This window comes from Bos indicus x Bos taurus, chromosome 8 (assembly GCF_003369695.1).
Source record: "Bos indicus x Bos taurus breed Angus x Brahman F1 hybrid chromosome 8, Bos_hybrid_MaternalHap_v2.0, whole genome shotgun sequence".
NCBI lineage: Eukaryota > Metazoa > Chordata > Mammalia > Artiodactyla > Bovidae > Bos > Bos indicus x Bos taurus.
The window spans coordinates 62980740-63000556 of record NC_040083.1 but is presented as its reverse complement, the minus strand read 5'-3'; the positions used below and the strand labels follow the sequence as shown (position 1 = coordinate 63000556).

General features: G+C 47.1%; 1 protein-coding gene across 1 annotated transcript in view; it reads left to right on the top strand.

The window, feature by feature from the left end:
- Window positions 1-19817, top strand: part of CORO2A (coronin 2A) — a 67687-nt gene that overhangs the window by 31084 nt on the left and 16786 nt on the right. Inside the window, exon 2 of the mRNA XM_027549735.1 lies at window positions 11113-11313. Within this exon, the coding sequence (XP_027405536.1) occupies window positions 11113-11313 (201 nt within the window). The remainder of the gene's footprint in view (window positions 1-11112; window positions 11314-19817) is intronic.

Here is a 19817-nt window from a genome sequence, read left to right as displayed (position 1 = left end):
GGCGTCTAGACCAGGTAGTGGCTTCTGCTTACCCGCTCCGCTGCTCCTACTCCTGTGATCTTGCTCAAGTCGGTCCCTCGGCACCGAATGAGGACAACAGGCCTCAGGAGGGTTGTAGGGGCATCGAGCTAGTCCACTGTCAGGCAGTAGGAAAGAAACCCAATGGAGACTCCCGGGTGGTCCAATGGTTAGGACTCCATGCTCCCAATACGGGGGAGGGTGTGGGTTCAATCCCTGGCCAGGGAACTAAGATCCTGCATGCTGCGTGGCCAGCCAAAAAATAAAAAGTTTGTTGTTTTTAAAAAAAAAAACAACCCTCAATAGGATGTTAGGTGATGACTAATCGTTTTGCAGGGCAGGGAATTCTCAGCCCAAAGAGCCTAATCCTGTGGCATCTGGCCCACTAAGCACCTTTGGGATAGCAGCAGCAGAAGGAGCCACCCTCTGCTTTGTGCCCCAGGGAGCTGGCCTGCTCCACCTGAGAAGGCCTGCCATGGCTTTGATGTGGACCCAGCTGGATGGGACCAGGCAGGACGGGACAAGTGACATGGGGTAGACCTGGCCCAGATCTGTGCTCTGGCCCAGCCTGTGGGCAAGGCCTCACAGTGCTAAGGGCCCACTATAGTACTCATTTCCAGGCAAGTACCTGCTTGTGGGGAACGTAAAACTCCTGCTTTCTGAGTTGCTGAGTCCTGAAACTCACTCGTGAACTGATAAATACATGCACGCAGGAGCAGTGCATGTTGTTCGGTCCTAAGGCATATCCAACTCTTTGTGTTAGTCAGGAGTGGTAAGCGATAGTGAAAGTGAAAGTCGCTCAGTCGTGTCCAACTCTTTTCGGCCCCATGGACTATACATCGTGGAATTCTCCAGGCCAGAATACTGGAGTGGGTAGCTTTTCCCTTCTCCAGAGGATCTTCCCAACCCAGGGATCAAACCCAGGTCTCCTGCATTGCAGGTGGATTCTTTCCCAGCTGAGACACCAGGGAAGCCCAAGAGCCACCAGGGGTAGGGTCTGCTGGGTGACAAATACCTCTGCTGTTTCTCAGTGGTTCACTACACAAATTTAATTCTCTGTCACGCTGTGTGTCCAACATGAGTCAGTTGGCAAGAGGTACTGTGTTCACAGAGTGCCTGGGGGACTCAGGATGAGGGAATCTGCACCATCTGGAACCTGTGGGCTGCTCATCCCTCCAGTCGAGGACAAGAGTTCTGGAGGGTCACAGGCAGGTGACACATCACGTCTGCCCACGATGCACTGGCTAGGACTAATGTGTTCAGTCGCGTCCGACTCTTTGCCGCCCCAAGGACTATAGCCCACCAGGCTCCTCTGGCCATGGAATTTCCCAGGCAAGAATACTGTAGTGGGTTGCCATTCCCTTCTCCAGGAGATCTTCCTGATCCAAGGATCGAACCGGAGTTTCTTGCCTCTCCTGCGCTGGCAGATGGATTCTTTACCACTGAGCCACCTGGGAAGCCCAGGCTAGGACTAACTGTAGGGCGGCTGGGATGTAAGGGGAGTGATGGAGTGTCTGGAGCATCAAGGCCACAAACAGATGCCCCTCCCTCCCCTGCTGCTGCTATTGCTGCTAAGTCACTTCAGTCGTGTCCAACTCTGTGCGACCTCATAGACGGCAGCCCACCAGGCTCCGCCGTCCCTGGGATTCTCCAGGCAAGAATGCTGGAGTGGGTACTGCTGCTCAAGACAAGGGTGTGGGCCAGGAGCTGAGCCTGCTGACTTGCTAACCCCAGCCCAGGCCCCAGGCAACTCCTCAGTTGCCACTAATTACCTGCAGGTTGCCAAAGTGGTGGCTTCAGGGCACTGGAGCAGTGGTTGCGTGGTGCTAGAGCAACTTTAAGGTGATACCGCAGGTTCCAGGGCAAAAGAGAAACCCCAGCAAGAAGGTAGGAGGGGCAAAATAGCGTTTAGAATCAAACCCCATACCCGCCAGAGACGCTAAGAGGGCTCAAACAAACCTTGTGTGCACCAGGACCCAGAGACCCCACAGAGACTGAGACACAGCTGTGTTTTAGTGTCTCCTACAGAGGTACGGGTCAGCAGTGGACTGCTGCAGGGGCAGGGGCTCTGGGTGCAATAGACCTGCGTATGGTGTAAGCCCTCTAGGAGGAGGTCACAATTAACCCCACCAAAGAGCCCCCAGAACTTACACAGGACTGGGAAAAAAGACTCTTGGAGGACACAAACAAACCTTGTACGCACCTGGACCCAGGAGAAAAGAGCAGTGACCCCAAAAGAGACTGACCCAGACTTGCCCATGAGTGTCCAGGAGTCCCTGGTGGAGGTGTGGCCTGCTGCAGGGTTGGGGGCATTTCGAGCAGCAGTGCCTGCATGGGACCTTTTGAAGGAGGTCACCGTTATCTTCATTCAGTTCAGTTCAGTTCAGTCGCTCAGTCATGTCTGACTCTTTGCAACCCCATAAATCCCAGCACACCAGGCCTCCCTGTCCATCACCAACTCCAGGAGTTCATTCAGACCCACGTCCATCGAGTCAGTGATGCCATCCAGCCATCTCATCCTCTGTCGTCCCCTTCTCCTCCTGCCCCCAATCCCTCCCAGCATCAGAGTCTTTTCCAATGAGTCAACTCTTCGCATGAGGTGGCCAAAGTACTGGAGTTTCAGCTTTAGCATCACTCCTTCCAAAGAAATCCCAGGGCTGATCTCCTTCAGAATGGACTGGTTGGATCTCCTTGCAGTCCAAGGGACTCTCAAGAGTCTTCTCCAACACCACAGTTCAAAAGCATCAATTCTTCGTGCTCAGCCTTCTTCACAGTCCAAATCTCACATCCACACATGACCACAGGAAAAACCATAGCCTTGACTAAATGGACCTTTGTTGACAAAGTAATATCTCTGCTTTTGAATATGCTATCTAGGTTGGTCATAACTTTCCTTCCAAGGAGTAAGCGTCTTTTAATTTCATGGCTACAGTCACCATCTGCAGTGATTTTGGAGCCCAAAAAAATAAAGTCTGACACTGTTTCCACTGTTTCCCCATCTATTTCCCATGAATTCATGGGACAGGATGCCATGATCTTCGTTTTCTGAATGTTGAGCTTTAAGCCAACTTTTTCACTCTCCACTTTCACTTTCATCAAGAGGCGTTTTAGTTCCTCTTCACTTTCTGCCATAAGGGTGGTGTCATCTGCATATCTGAGGTTATTGATATTTCTCCCGCCAATCTTGATTCCAGCTTGTGCTTCTTCCAGTCCAGCGTTTCTCATGATGTACTCTGCACATAAGTTAAATAAGCAGTGTGACAACATACAGCCTTGACGTACTCCTTTTCCTATTTGGAACCAGTCTGTTGTTCCATGTCCAGTTCTAACTGTTGCTTCCTAACCCGCATACAGATTTCTCAAGAGGCAGGTGAGGTGGTCTGGTATTCCCATCTCTTTCAGAATTTTCCACAGTTTATTGTGATCCACACAGTCAAAGGCATTGGCATAGTCAAGAAAGCAGAAATAGATGTTTTTCTAGAACTCTCTTGCTTTTTCCATGATCCAGCGGATGTTGGCAATTTGATCTCTGGTTCCTCTGCCTTTTCTAAAACCAGCTTGAACATCAGGAAGTTCACGGTTCACATATTGCTGAAGCCTGGCTTGGAGAATTTTGAGCATTACTCTCCTAGCATGTGATATGAGTGCAATTGTGTGGTAGTTTGAGCATTCTTTGGCATTGCCTTTCTTTGGGATTGGAATGAAAACTGACCTTTTCCAGTCCTGTGGCCACTGCTGAGTTTTCCAAATTTGCTGGCATATTGAGTGCAGCACTTTCACAGCATCATCTTCCAGGATTTGAAATAGCTCAACTGGAGTTCCGTCACCTCCACTAGCTTTGTTCATAGTGATGCTTTCTAAGGCCCACTTGACTTCACATTCCAGGATATCTGGCTCTAGTCAGTGATCACACCATCGTGATTATCTGGGCCATGAAGATCTTTTTTGGGTAGTTCTTCTGTGTATTCTTTCCACCTCTTCTTAATATCTTCTGCTTCTGTTAGGTCCCTACCATTTCTGTCCTTTATCGAGCCCATCTTTGCATGAAATGTTCCCTTGGTATCTCTAATTTTCTTGAAGAGATCTCTAATCTTTCCCATTCTGTTGTTTTCCTCTATTTCTTTGCATTGATCGCTGAAGAAGGCTTTCTTATCTCTTCTTGCTATTCTTTGGAACTCTGCATTCAGATGCTTATATCTTTCCTTTTCTCCTTTGCTTTTTGCTTCTCTTCTTTTCACAGCTATTTGTAAGGCCTCCCCAGACAGCCATTTTGCTTTTTTGCATTTCTTTTCCATGGGGATGGTCTTGATCCCTGTCTCCTGTACAATGTCACGAACCTCATTCCATAGTTCATCAGGCACTCTGTCTATCAGATCTAGGCCCTTAAATCTATTTTTCATTTCCACTGTATAATCATAAGGGATTTGATTTAGGTCATACCTGAATGGTCTAGTGGTTTTCCCTCCTTTCTTCAATTTAAGTCTGAATTTGGCAATAAGGAGTTCATGATCTGAGCCACAGTCAGCTCCTGGTCTTGTTTTTGCTGACTGTATAGAGCTTCTCCATCTTTGGCTGCAAAGAATATAATCAGTCTGATTTCGGTGTTGACCATCTGGTGATGTCCATGTGTAGAGTCTTCTCTTGTGTTGTTGGAAGAGGGTGTTGTTATGACCAGTGCATTTTCTTGGCAAAACTCTATTAGCCTTTGCCCTGCTTCATTCCGTATTCCAAGGCCAAATTTGCCTGTTACTCCAGGTGTTTCTTGACTTCCTACTTTTGCATTCCAGTCCCCTATAATGAAAAGGACATCTTTTTTGGGTGTTAGTTCTAAAAGGTCTTGTAGGTCTTCATAGAACCTTTCAACATCAGCTTCTTCAACGTTACTGGTTGGGGCATAGACTTGGATTACTCTGATATTGAATGGTTTGCCCTGGAAACGAACAGAGATCATTCTGTCGTTTTTGAGATTGCATCCAAGTACTGCATTTTGGACTCTCTTGTTCACCATGATGGCTACTCCATTTCTTCTGAGGGATTCCTGCCCGCGGTAGTAGGTATAATGGTCATCTGAGTTAAATTCACCCATTCCAGTCCATTTTAGTTCGCTGATTCCTAGAATGTCAACGTTCACTCTTGCCATCTCTTGTTTGACCACTCCCAATTTGCCTTGATTCATGGACCTGACATTCCAGGTTCCTATGCAATATTTCTCTTTACAGCATCGGACCTTGCTTCTATCACCAGTCACATCCACAGCTGGGTATTCTTTTTACTTTGGCTCTATCCCTTCATTCTTTCTGGAGGTATTTCTCCACTGATCTCCAGTAGCATATTGGGCACCTACTGACCTGGGGAATTTCTCTTTCAATATCCTATCATTTTGCCTTTTCATACTGTTCATGGGGTTCTCAAGGCAAGAATACTGAAGTGGTTTGCCATTCCCTTCTCCGGTGGACCACATTCTGTCAGATGAAATATTGACCTGAGGCCAGACTATGGTGGAGGTAATGATTCATTACCTCCACCATAGTCTGGCCTCAGGTCAAATAACAGGGAGGGAGCACAGCCCCGCCCATCAACAGAAAATTGGATTAAAGATTTACTGAGCATAGCCCCACCCATCAGAATAAGACCCAGTTTCCCCCTCAGTCAGTCTCTCCCATCAGGAAGCTTCCATAAGCCTCTTATCCTCCTCCATCAAAGGGTACACAGAATGAAAACCACAATCACAGAAAACCAACCAAGTGTTTGTGTTTGATCACAAACAACCATGTGATCAAGGCTGATCACATGAACCACAGCCTTGTCTAACTCAATGAAACTATGAGCCATGCCATGTAGGGCCACCCAAGACAGCTGGTCATGGTGAAGAGTTCTGACAAAACGTGGTCCACTAGAGAAGGGAACAGCAAACCACTTCAGTACTCTTGGCTTGAGAACTCTATGAACGGTATGAAAGGGCAAAAAGATAGGACACTGAAAGATCAACTCCCCAGATCGGTAGGTGCCCAATATGCTACTGGAGATCAGTGGAGAAATAACTCCAGAAAGAATGAAGAGACAGAGCCAAAACAAAAACAACACCAGTCATAGATGTGACTGGTGATGGAAGTAAAGTCCAATGCTGTGAAGAGCAATATTTCATCAGTTCAGTTCCGTTCAGTCTCTTAGTCGTGTCCGACTCTTTGTGACCCCACAGACTGCAGCACGCCGGGCTTCCCTGTCCATCACCAACTCCCGGAGCTTGCTCAAACTCATGTCCATCAAGTTGGTGATGCCATCCAACCATTTTATCCTCTGTCATCCCCTTCTCCTCCCACCTTCAGTTTTTCCCAGCATCAGGGTCTCTTCCAATGAGTCCGTTCTTCGCATCAGGTGGCCAAAGTATTGGAGTTTCAGCTTCAGCATCAGTCCTTCCAATGAATATTCAGGACTGATCTCCTTTAGAATGGACTGGTTGGATCTCCTTGCAGTCCAAGGGACTCTCAAGAGTCTTCTCCAACACCACAGTTCAAAAGCATCAGTTCTTCAGCACTCAGCTTTCTTTATAGTCCAACTCTCACATCCATACATGACTACTGGAAAACCCATAGCTTTGACTAGACAGACCTTTGTTGGCAAAGTAATGACTCTGCTTTTTAATATGCTGTCTAGGTTGGTCATAACTTTTCTTCCAAGGAGCAAGCATCTTAATTTCATGGCTGCAATCACCATCTGCAGTGACTTTGGAGCCCCAAAAAATAAAGTCTGACATTGTTTCCACTGTTTCCCCATCTATTTCCCATGAAGTAATGGGACGGGATGCCATGATCTTCGTTTTCTGAATGTTGAGCTTTAAGCCAACTTTTTCACTCTCCACTTTCACTTTCATCAAGAGGCTTTTTAGTTCCTCTTCACTTTCTGCCCTAAGGGTGGTATCATCTGCATATCTGAGGTTATTGATATTTCTCCCGCCAATCTTGATTCCAGCTTGTGCTTCTTCCAGTCCAGCGTTTCTCATGATGTACTCTGCACATAAGTTAAATAAGCAGTGTGACAACATACAGCCTTGACATACTCCTTTTCCTATTTGGAACCAGTCTATTGTTCCATGTCCAGTTCTAACTGTTGCTTCCTAACCTGCATACAGATTTCTCAAGAGGCAGGTGAGGTGGTCTGGTATTCCCATCTCTTTCAGAATTTTCCACAGTTTATTGTGATCCACACAGTCAAAGGCTTTGGCATAGTCAATAAAGCAGAAATAGATGTTTTTCTGGAACTCTCTTGCTTTTTCCATGATCCAGTGGATGTTAGCAATTTGATCTCTGGTTCCTCTGCCTTTTCTAAAACCAGCTTGAACATCAGGAAGTTCACGGTTCACATATTGCTGAAGCCTGGCTTGGAGAATTTTGAGCATTACTTTACTAGCATGTGAGATGAGTGCAATTGTGCGGTAGTTTGAGCATTCTTTGGCATTGCCTTTCTTTGGGATTGGAATGAAAACTGACCTTTTCTAGGCCTGTGGCCATTGCTGAGTTTTCCAAATTTGCTGGCATATTGAGTGCAGCACTTTCACAGCATCATCTTTCAGGATTTGAAATAGCTCAACTGGAATTCCATCACCTCCACTAGCTTTGTTCGTAGTGATGCTTCCTAAGGCCCACTTGACTTCGCATTCCAGGATGTCTGGCTCTAGGTGAGCGATCACACCATCGTGATTATCTGGGTCATGAAGATCTTTTTTGCATAGTTCTTCTGTGTGTTCTTGCCACCTCTCCTTAATATCTTCTGCTTCTGTTAGGTCCATACCATTTCTGTCCTTTATTGAGCCCATTTTTGCATGAAATATCCCCTTGGTATCTTTGATTTTCTTGAAGAGATCTCTAGTCTTTCCCATTCTATTGTTTTCCTCTATCTTTGCACTGACCACTGAGGAAGGCTTTCTTATCTCTCCTTGCTATTCTTTGGAACTCTGCATTCAGATGCTTATATCTTTCCTTTTCTCCTTTGGTTTTCGCTTCTCTTCTTTTCACAGCTATTAGTAAGGCCTCCTCAGACAACCATTTTGCTTTTTTGCATTTCCTTTTCTTGGAGATGGTCTTGATCCCTGCCTCCTGTACAATGTCATGAAACTCTGTCCATAGTTCTTCAGGCACTGTATCAAATCTAATCCCTTGAATCTATTGATGCTTTTGAACTGTGGTGTTGGAGAAGACTCTTGAGAGTCCCTTGGACTGCAAAGAGATCCAACCAGTCCATTCTAAAGAAGATCAGTCCTGAATATTCATTGGAAGGACTGATGCTGAAGCTGAAACTCCAATACTTTGGCCACCTGATGCGAAGAACGGACTCATTGGAAGAGACCCTGATGCTGGGAAAAACTGAAGGTGGGAGGAGAAGGGGATGACAGAGGATAAAATGGTTGGATGGCATCACCAACTTGATGGACATGAGTTTGAGCAAGCTCCGGGAGTTGGTGATGGGCAGGGAAGCCTGGCGTGCTGCAGTCCGTGGGGTCGCAAAGAGTCGGACACGACTAAGGGACTGAACTGAACTAAAGGGAGACCATTATCTTTGCTCCTCTTTCCTAAGACAGTCTATAGGACTTATTTCTCTCAGGACCTGGTATAGAGAAGAGCCATGTGGCTCCTTAGCAAATGGTGGCATTTGTCTTACAGGCACTGAGTACATAAATCCCTTTTTGATTCTGTTGCCCGTGTCGAATTGACAGCTAGGAAGCTCAGACACAAATCCCCCAGGCCCACCTCCTCTGTGTACAGGATCGGGCAACCCACATTCATAGCTTTGCTCCCTCTACATTCCTAGTGATCTCTTTTTTCCTGCATTATCCCTCTGTCCCTATTTCCTCACCAAGGCTTTTTCTTTTTATTTCCTTCTATCTGTGTTCTCTCTATTTCTGTAAGGCTTCTCGCATCCTTTCTGGGATCAAGTGGGCATTAATTAAGCAGCCCCTGCATTCTGTGCTGCTTCCCGTAGCTCTGGCAAATGCCACCAGGGTTTTGGGCAAAGCTCCCAAAAGGAGGGTTGAAATGTCTGAGCTTCACAGGACAGACCTGCTGCCATGAGGCTGATGGGCTACCTGGTGCTGTATAAGGGGCTTGGCTCATGTGTCAGGCCCCTGATCACTGTGACCTCCTGAGGTCAACTGCCTAATTTTGTGCCTTTGGACTGAGCACACAGAAGAGCCTCAGGGCAGACCACCCAGGCTGGGTCAGTGCCAGCCCTGTCTTTACCTCTCAGTCAAACATGCCTTTTCCTGAGAAGTGCCTGGGAGCATGGCGTGGGCAAAGCACTGTGCCGGGCATTCTTGGGGCAGCCCCAGGCCTTCCGTTGAGGAACCTGCAAGCTGGTAGAGGAGCCCTGACACCAAACTCCAATTCAGAGCAGGGAGGAGAGACAGAAGAATGAGATCTCTGCTACTCGGTTTGGCTTTGGTGGAGGCCACCTGGGAGCTGGGGTAGAGGAGAGACGAGTACAGACAACCAGGGCCTGGGAAGAGCAAGCCAAGCAGAGGGAAAGACAAGGGTGAAGGCCCAGAGGACTGAAAATGCAGTAGGTACCAGGGAGACTGGGTGGTGTTCTTTATCTGGAAGGTGCCGTTTAGAAGATGAGCAAGAAAAAGGGAATCTTGGAATATGAGGTGGGACCCAAGCTGAGTTTGGCCTTGATCCTATAAAGCAGCAGTGAATGGGGAGCATCAAAGGGAACTCTGAGGTAGGGGCCTAGGTTGGAGGAATACAGCCAGGCTTGCTGTGCAGAACAGTCCTTCTGGCTGCGTGGGGAGAGAGGGTGGGAGGGCCCAGTGGGTCAGCAAGACCGAAAGGAAGGGGTTTGAACTGAGCAGCAGCAGGGGCAAGAGGAGGCCACATGGCACTGTAGATTTGGCCACTAATGAGCCCTGGGTCCTCTTAAGGCCATTCATGATATAGCCCTGCTTACCCCTCCAGCTTCCATTCTCCTCATTCACGTCATCCAGTTTACATGGACACGTGTGTGTGTGTGTGTTTATTTTTCTTTTTAGCATCTTGCTAATCTTACGTATATAGCATATGTAGTTCTCCAAACATTCCATTTTGGCCTCTGTTTCAGGGCCTTTGCCCAGGCTATTCCATCTGCCTAGGACACCTTTTCCCCAGCTTACCCTGGTCTAGCTTACATGGCCAATTCCTACTCATCCTTCAAATCACAGCTCATGTGTCACTTCCTCTGAGGGCAGCAAGTCCTCCCTGACTGCCCTGTACAAACCTCCATTATTACCTATGATACACTGGGTCCCCGTGGCCAGCAAGTCCTCCCTGACTGCCATGTACAAACCTCCATTATTACCTATGATACACTGGGTCCCCGTGGCTCAGACTCCCCTAATGGCTCACTCATGGGACTCTTGTCTCCTGTAAGGCTGGGCTCAGGCTTGCTCTCTCCAAACCCCCAGTGTCCGGCACAGGGCCTAGTCGCACTGTGGTGCTCAGTCCATATTGAGTGAACAAATAGAAGACTGGATGAGGAGTGAGGGAAGGCCAAGATGCCTGGATGATAATAGTGCTAGTAATTATTACTATTGAGCAAGGGATCTTAGTGTATCATCTCATTTAATCTCATGATGCATCTGAGACAGATACTTTCTTTATCCCCATTTTATAAATAAGCAAACCAAGACTTCAGAAATTGTTATTTGCCCACCCAACTGGTAAGCGCAGAACTGGAATTGGAACCTCGGGCAGGCTGGCTCCAGAGGATGCAGTGTTAACGCACTTAGCTGGGCTGGGCTCAGTAGGGAGGCTGGGCTGTCTGGTAAGGTGTTGGATAAGGAAAGGAGTGGGGTGAGTTCTCTCCAGTTTTTCTGCTTTTTTGTGTTTGCACTCGAAGGAATGAAAGCAAACAGGTCAGTAGTACTTGTACACCATCTCACCAGGCCCTTCCAAATAGCCACAATTCTAGCCTTTTCACCTGGGCACCTTTCCTAGCACGCCACTGTCCTCATAGAACTGACCACTGTTCTGCTCACACCCTCACCTTGAGAGGAGGTGAGACTCCGTATGTCCTATTCTCAGTTGGTGAACCTCATGTCTCTTCTGTCCCACTTGTCTCTCACAGATGTCATGGCACCCCCAGTACCGGAGCTCCAAGTTCCGCCACGTCTTTGGCAAACCAGCCAGCAAGGAGAACTGCTACGACTCTGTGCCCATCACCCACAGCGTCCAAGACAATCATTTCTGCGCTGTGAACCCCCACTTCATTGCAGTCGTGACTGAGTGTACTGGTGGGGGTGCCTTCCTCGTCATCCCCTTGCACCAGGTAAGGACGCCTGCTAGGCCCAGACCCAAACAGCTCTCTGGAGGCAGCACAGGACAGAGGGAAAGTAGAAAGAGCCTCAGTTTGGATTCCATACATGGGTTCAAGTCCTAGCCCTGCTGTGTGACCATGAATAAGTCATTTCACCCCTTTCAGTCTTGGTTTCTTCATTGGAAAAGTATTCCTCTCCTGGGATTTCAGCTTCTTGCAATTGTTTAGGACTCCTGTGAGGAGTCTTACATTTAGGACTCCACTGCAAATTCATTCCTGAATAACATTAAATGCATTGCCGGGCTCACGAGACATTGGGGAAGTCTCCAAAGCCAGCTCCTCTCTCCAAGAGAGAACAGGACCTTGAGGCGGAATCTAAGTAGGAGAGCTAAGCAGCAAGTGAACAGGAAGAACAGGCTTGTCTTGTGGCAATCGTTGACAGCAAAAGTTGGGACATATGCAATTGCTGATATTTAACAGACTTTGATTCCCAAAATGGCAGTTTCATATAGATTAATTTTAACAGCAGATCTTTTCAGGATCCTGAGTCTCTGCCTTGAGGCAGCATCTCTGAAGGGACTTGGAGGGCTGGTTTTCGGCGGAAGCAGAAAGTTTCTCCAGAGAAAAGTATCTCAGTGTCAACAGGACTCCCACAGATTAAGATTAGGGAAGTTCATAAGCTGAGAGCTACCAAGCATGTAAGTAAGCATGAGTAAGCATCAGCTGAAAAAACAAACAACAGACTTAGAGCCCTAAAGGACTTTAGAAGTTAAAACCACACATAAAACGGATTCATAGATCACGTTTTCTGATCCCAATGCAGTTGAGTTAGAAATAAATAACAAAAGAGAAATTTTAAACTCTCATTCATTTAGAAGTTTAATAACACCTTTCTAGGGACTTCCCTGGTGGTCCATTGGTTAAGACTCCATGTTTCCACTTCAGGGGGCACAGGTTCAATCACTGGCCAGGGAACTAAGATTCCACAAGCCGATCAGCCTAGCCAAAAAATAATAATAATAATAAATAAAAACACCTTTCTAAACAACTTCTAGATCAAAGAAGAAATCAAAATGGAAATTTAAGAATACTTGGACATGAATGAAAATGAAATATATCAGTAAAATTATGGGGATGCAGGGAAGTGGTGTTTCAAGGGAAATTTGCAGTACTAATGCTTATATTGGGCTTCCCAGGCAGTTCAGTGGTAAAGAATCTGCCTGCCAATGCAAGAGTCACAGGAGACGTGGGTTTGATCCCTGAGTTGGGAAGTTCCCCAGGAGGAGGAAATGGCAATCCACTCCAGTATTCTTGCCTGGAGAATCCCACGAACAGAGGAGCCTGGCGGGCTTCAGTCCTTGGGGTTGCAAAGAGTCAGACACAACTGGAGTAACTGAGCATGCACACACACAGAATTCAGTACCCATTCATGATCAAAATAAAAATTCTTTGCAAACTAGGAAAAGGGATCTTCACTAACATAGGACACAGAATTTTTTTTTAATTTATGTATTTTCTGCTGTGCTCAGTTGCCGTGCATGGGCTTTTCTCTAGTCACGGTGCTCGGACTTCTCATTGCAGTGGCTTCTCTTGTTGCAGAGCACGGGCTCTAAGGCTCACAGGCTCAATGGTTGTGCTGCATTTGGCTTAGTTGCTCTGCAGCATGTGGGATCTTCCCAGATCAGGGATTGAACCTGTATCTCCTGCTCTGGCAGGTGGATTCTTTACCACTGAGCCACTAGGGAAGTAGCACCACAGCCTCTCCTGTCCCACCCCACCTGGCTCTTGTCTTCTAGGAAACAGAATTTTTTAAACTTTTTGTTTTGAAAGACTCTCAACCCTACAGAAAAGTTGCAAAAATAGTTGAGTAAATGATTATCCTTCACCAAGATTCACTGGTTGTTAAGATTCTGCCAAATTTACTTTTTGTCTTTTTTTTAATATCGTTCTCTCTGTGTGTATAAAAAAATTTTATTTCTGGTCAAGTCTAACCCAGGATCATGCATTATATTTAGTTGTCAGTTTACTCATTAGACTAGTCTACTTCATTTCATAATATTGACATTTCAAAGCTGTAAAGCCCAGCTGTTTTGAAGGATGTTGCTAAAATTGAATTTGACCTATTGTTTTCTTGTGATTAGATTCATGTCATACATTTTTGGCAAGAATATTAAATAAGTGATGTTGTATCCTCAGTTCATTATGTCGTATGACCCATGGTCAGGGAACTAACACCCCCCCGCCAAAAAAAAAAGAATATAAAACGTGCTGGCCTGCATAGTAAGACTAGAAAAATAAGTTAAAGGTATAAGGATTGAAAAGGAAGAGATAAAACCATATTGTTTACTGATGTGATTGTCTACATAGAAAACCAGAAGAACATAGAGTCAAATTACTAGGAAAAATAATCAGTGTTTGGAAGGTGTCTGGATGAAAAATCAGAATCCAAGTCAGAATTGCATTTTTACATAACAAGAGTGCTTAGAAAAATGTAAATATTTCCAGTAGAATGAGAAGAGTAAATACCCAGGAATTAATAAGCAACACTGAATAGGAGAAAATTACAGAGCATCATTGACAGGCTAATAATGATGACCTAAGTAAATGGAAATGTATGCCATGTTCATGAATAGTCACTTTTCCCCCCTCCTCCAAATGTCCAGAGCATTCTCCTTTTTATTATATGTTCCAATGCACATTGCTTTCTTAGGATACCATGCTCTGAGTACTTTGAATCAGAGTCACTTGTGTTCTTCTGGTAGTACTTCTTAATGTACTTGCAATGTGGGAGGAGCTGGGGAGAACCAGTACTTGGCTTACCCATATATCACCCGGTGGGCACACACAGTTGATACTTATAAACTTTCATTGATTGAACAGATCTGTTCTCTGTTTCTATACATTTGCTTTTTAAGAATATCATACAGACGGAACCATACACTATGTAGCCTTTCGGGCTTAACTTTTTTCATTCAGTGAATTCTCTGGAGATCCATCCAGGTTGTTGTATGTATCAATTGCTTATTCTTTTTTATTGCCAAGTAGTATTCTGTAGTCGCGAAGAGTTGGACATGACTGAGCGACTTCACTTTCACTTTTCACTTTCATGCATTGGAGAAGGAAATGGCAACCCACTCCAGTGTTCTTGCCTGGAGAATCCCAGGAATGGGGGAGCCTAGTGGGCTGCCGTCTATGGGGTTGCACAGAGTTGGACACGACTGAAGCGACTTAGCAGCAGCAGTATTCTGTGGTGTGGTTGCACAGTTTGTTGAACCCTTGGCTGTTGAAGGCCATCTGGACTGTTTCCAGTTTGGAGCTGTTAGGAATGAAACTGCTATAAACATTTGTGTACAGGTTTCTGTGTGCACATAAGTAAATTCCATTTTTCTGGGATAAATGCCTAGGAGTGCAATCTCTGGATCATAAAGTAGTTACATGTTCCATTTTATAGGAAACTGCCAAGCTATTTTCACAAATAGTTTTATAGCATAAGTAAAGTATTACATGGAACATAACTTCTAAAAAGTCCTTTGCTGTTTATCTGAAATTCAAATTTTACCAGGTATCCTCTTTTTATTTGTTAAGTCTGGCGTCTCTACTCCCAGGTGATGCCAATGCTGCTGTTTTTCAGCAGCTAGGCTCTATTCTAGTTCTTTATTTTTTTATCATTACAAAAAGAATTTTCAAACACAAAGGTAGGTAAAAACAATATCGTAAACTCTTCACACCCAGATTCAAGAATTTTGAAGACTTTGTCATGCTTGCTTCATCCATCCCTTTTTTTTTCCTGAAATATTTTAAAGCAAAGCCCAGACTGTCATTTTACCCCCACAGAGTTCAGTTTGCAATTCTATAAAATAATAACATTTTCTGTTATTGACATAACAGGATGTGACATAACAAATGTGGTTTTTCTGGCATAACCACAATGCCAGGATCACAGCAATTTCCTATTATGTGAAAAAGCCCCTGATTGCCTCATAAATGCCTCTTTGCTCCTGGTTTGTTTGAATCAGCATCAAGAAGGTCCACACATTGCATCTGGTTGACATTTTCTTAAGTAACCACATCCAGTGTGACGGAGCAGGAGGGAGAGGCTGAGAGAGGAAAAGGACCCTTGCTGGTCCCATGGTGCCGTGCTTACCTGGGCAGACAGGCCTGCAGGCCCTTTTCCATGTGGTCAGCAGGACCAGAGCTTACACTGCACCTTTATTAGCCCGTTTTATGGGACGTATTGCCCCATTATATGGATAAGGATGCCGAGGCTCAGGGAGCTGACTGTCTGAAGGACCCTGAGCAGGAACGGTGTGGACCCAGACCTGGACATGGTCTTGGGGCCCCACTCTCATTCAGCCGACCTGCACGCCTGAGTTTTGGCTCTGGTTTACATCGGTTCCTTGTCAGTTACCAGGGTTTAAGTCCCATCCAGGCACAGAGAACGTCAGTAAAGGAAGAAAGGAAGGGACAAGCTAGCGAACTCCTTATTTTAGCACAGGATTGGAAGATTCCTGGCTTTACCACCATGTATGGGATTTATTCTCAGAAGGGCCAGGCTGCCCCATGTGGTGTCAGGTGTCCCGAAGGGAGTGACTCCACAGTCCCTTTCTTCCACCCTGTGACCCAGGGTGAACCCATTGCAGGGTGGCGCTGGCAGCCTAGGCAACCAAGGGCTGCGCTCAGGGAACAAAGGCTCAGTGGGGAGGTCTGGGGACATGCCCGCCCTGAGCCTGGGGGACATGCCAGGTTGGGCTTTGGACCCTGGCACCAGGCCTATGGCAGACCCACCTGATCAGATGGGAGGTGGACTTTGCTATGAGGTGTGGAGGTAGGGAAGAATGCCAGTAAGAACAGGCAGAGCTCTGGGGTCAAGCCCTGCAGCACCGCTGGGAGTAGACCAGGCCAGAGGAGGGCATGGGCTTGGGGGGCCAAAGGGACGCATGGTGAACAGGTGCCTGGGAGCAGGGGGAGGGGAGCACTTCACTGCTGTGCTCTTGAAGGCCAGCCAGACCCTGCTTAAGCCTGTGTCATGCCATGTCATTCCTAGGACCCACCCCCTCTCCCATTGCCTGCACACAAAGTCCTGCCTTTCTCACCAGAACTCTTGATCCACATCCCAGCTGACGCTGTAAGCCTCAGAGCCCTCCACAGCATACACCTGTTCCCTCCATACTCAGGTTCCCCTTCTAGAAATGTAGAGATGCAGGGTGTGTGCTAGACTGTTGTACTGTTTTTCTTTGGGGGAGAAAGTCTCTTCCAGTTCTAAGAGTCTCTTCAGCCTGGAACAGAGCTGGCCTGGGACCAGGGAGGTGGCGTGGGGTGGAGGTGTCCTTTGGGGTCCAAAGGACAGAGCTGGAACCAGAAGTGGAGAGTAAGGGGAGTAGGGAGGGCCACAGGGAGGCTATACTAAGTTCCGAGTAAGAAGTGTTTGCTCACAGTTTGTAACAAGGTCTGAAAGTGAAATAAGCCACCTAGCAGGGACATGGGCTCCCCACCTCTGGAGGTGACCAAGCTAGGTTACCAGATAGCCTCCACTGTTCACCACTTCCAGCCCTGGGTGTGGGCTTCTACAGTGGACCCTCCCCAGGCTCATCTGTGCATGTGAGAGGAGGACTGATGAATGATGCATTCCCTAAATCTTCCTAGGAACATGATTTGCATTTTAGCAGCACGTGTATTCGCAAGATTAGGGAACACTCCTGTCATCTTTTCCCTGCTCAGCTGTTTCCTCTGGGCAGCGCTCTAAGTCTCACCAACTCTAGTTAGGACACATCTCATCTGTCCACTTGTCCATCTCTCCATGTGCATCTCTTTCTATGCAAGGTGACCTGTCCCCTCTTGTCTGGACTTCTCTACCTTCCTACCCATTAGTCTACCTTTCCTCCTGTTTGCTTTACAATCTCTCTGCTTGAAACCTATCTGTGTATGGCCCAGCCTTTCTGACTTGCAGTGCTTCCCCTTCATCCTAGTTTGGTCAAAGCCTTTAAGCCCCAATTCAAAGGCATCCTCCTCCAAGAAGCCTTCTTTGATTGACCCCCCAGGGCATTTCTTCTGCCTATGAGCCCTGAGTACAACTATATCTTGCCTCCTCCACAAGTTGGCGGCTCCTGGAGGGCACAGATCATGAGTAATTCATCTTCTGCCGCCACTTGCATGGGACATAAGATCTGGCACATAGTAGGTCCTCACTGAAAGGCCTGCATGATGTGATGATAACTATGGTGTGAGGATAGCAAGAGACAGACCATGAGTGAGAGAAAGCATTCCCAGTTCTCACGGCTCTGCCGTGGTTGGAGTGGCTCTGATTATCAACCCTTGCTATCCCCAGCTTCTGCGTTCTCAATGGGGATTCTTGCACTGCTTCCTGGGGTGGCTGGAGGGAAATTAAATAATTGAGCAGAGCCCCTAGCACAGGGCCTCGCACATAAATGACTCCTGAAATTATAGTTCCTAAAGAAAAATACTTGCAAACATGTTCCTTATAGATGTAATAATGTACTTGAGTGCATTCACTGAGGACACCTTGGCCTCACTAAGTACATCCTGGCCCCTGCAAAGTACTGAGCAACAATAAAGCTGGGTAATTGTGATTAGTTCTGATGAACTTACATTAGTGAATTTCCTGAAAGCTCACCATGTACCAGGTAGAGTCTTTTTTTTTTTTTCATTTGGTCATGCCACACAGCTTGTGGGAACTTAGTTTCCCGACCAGGAAACGAACCCTGGCCTTGGCCGTGAAAGCTCTGAGTCCTAACCACTGGACCACCAGGGAATTCCCGAGACAGAGTCTTAAGCACTGTATGTGTATGAACTCATTTAATCCTCACATCCTCCCTGAGATTCTACTACTGTTGCCACTTTGTAGATGAGGAAACTGACCGAGAGGCAGGTTCCCTGTGAGCCCTAAGGTCACGATAGTAACCCCACAGCCTCTCCTGTCCCACCCCACCTGGCTCCTGCCTTCTGGGTCCTACCGTCCCGTCCACCCCATCTGCCCCGGGACAGCCCCTCAGAGACTCGGAGGTGCTGTCTCTCCAGGCTGAGCAGCTCCCTGGCGTCTAGGAGGAGGACAGGTGTGTCTCCTCTGATTTAGAGTCTGTGCTGTGTGCGCTAAGTCACTTCAGTCGTGTCCGACTCTCTGCAACCCTATGGACCATAGCCCTCCAGGGTCCTCTGTCCATGGGGATTCTCTAGGCAAGAATACTAGAGTGGGTTGCCATGCCCTCCTCCAGGGGATCTTCCTAAGGGATCGAACCCACATCTCTTACATCTGCATTAGCAGGCAGGTTCTTTACCCCTAGCACCACCTGAGAAGCCTCCATTTAGAGCCTACACACACACACACACACACACACACACACACACACACACACGCACACACGCACGCATGCACATCCATAAATCAGAGTCCTGTCCTTGGCTGACTGCTGGCCTAATGGGCTGAAAGGCAGCAATGGCCTCTGGATTATAAATATCCCTGTCCTGACAGGGCTTTTAGCAGCCTGGTCAATAGCCCATCAGACTGGCTAATGTCTATTAATGTGGGTCCTCCCACAGAAACCCTCTTAGGCACAGGGCCGACCAGCCTCTGGGGACCGCCTGCCATCCTTTGTTCACTAAGAAGGAAGAGAAGCTGTGTGGGGCTGGGGCCTCTGCTCTTGGAGGCCTGGGAGGAGTGCCCACCAGAGCCAGGCCTGGCTCTCAGGTACCTCCGAGTCTGAGGCTCACAGAGCTGGAGTCTGGAGTCTGAACGGGGCTCCTGGGCACATTGCCTCCAGTCAGCCAAGGCCAGGGACAATCAGCTCCCTCGAGAAACCTTTCTCAGGGCAGAAACTGGGGCTTGGCCTGGGCCAGAGTGCAGAGATCAAGGCCTTGAGAGCACCTGGGTAGGCCACAGCCAAAGACAGTGCTGCTGACTTCTTTGGCCCTTTGGCCCAGGAAATGATCCAAGAGAAGGGAAAGGCTGTGTGCAGGAAGGGGGTCAGGACACTGACTCAGACAGGGCTGGTGCTCCCTCAGACCACAGTGAGTATGCCACAGGCTCGCCCTGGGCTCCAGCCCAACTCTGCCCTTCACCTTCCCCATGACCCTGGGCAAGTTCCTCCTCCAGCCTGGGCGTGGGCGTGGGGGTGGGGGTGGTCAGTGATCCATTAGTAATGCCTGCCACAGGTGCATGCCAGTTGAGCTTTGCTGTGTTTTTTACCATTCCTGATCGCAGAGCCCCTCAGACACTGCAGTTTTATCAGAAATTTTTAGCTAATCCTGCAAGGACCTGATCTTTTCAGAAAGTCTGTAGTCTTGTCTTAAATATCTTTTTTTTTAAAAATTATTTATTTTTAATTGAAGGATAATTGCTTTACAATGTTGTGTTGGTTTCTGCCATAGATCAACATGAATCAGCCATAGGTATACACGTCCCCTCCCTCTTGAACCTCCCTCTTAAATACCTTTTTATTGCAAAATTTTACACAGTTTTTATAGTTTAGAAAAAAAAATTTTAAGATACAGAGGATGATTTT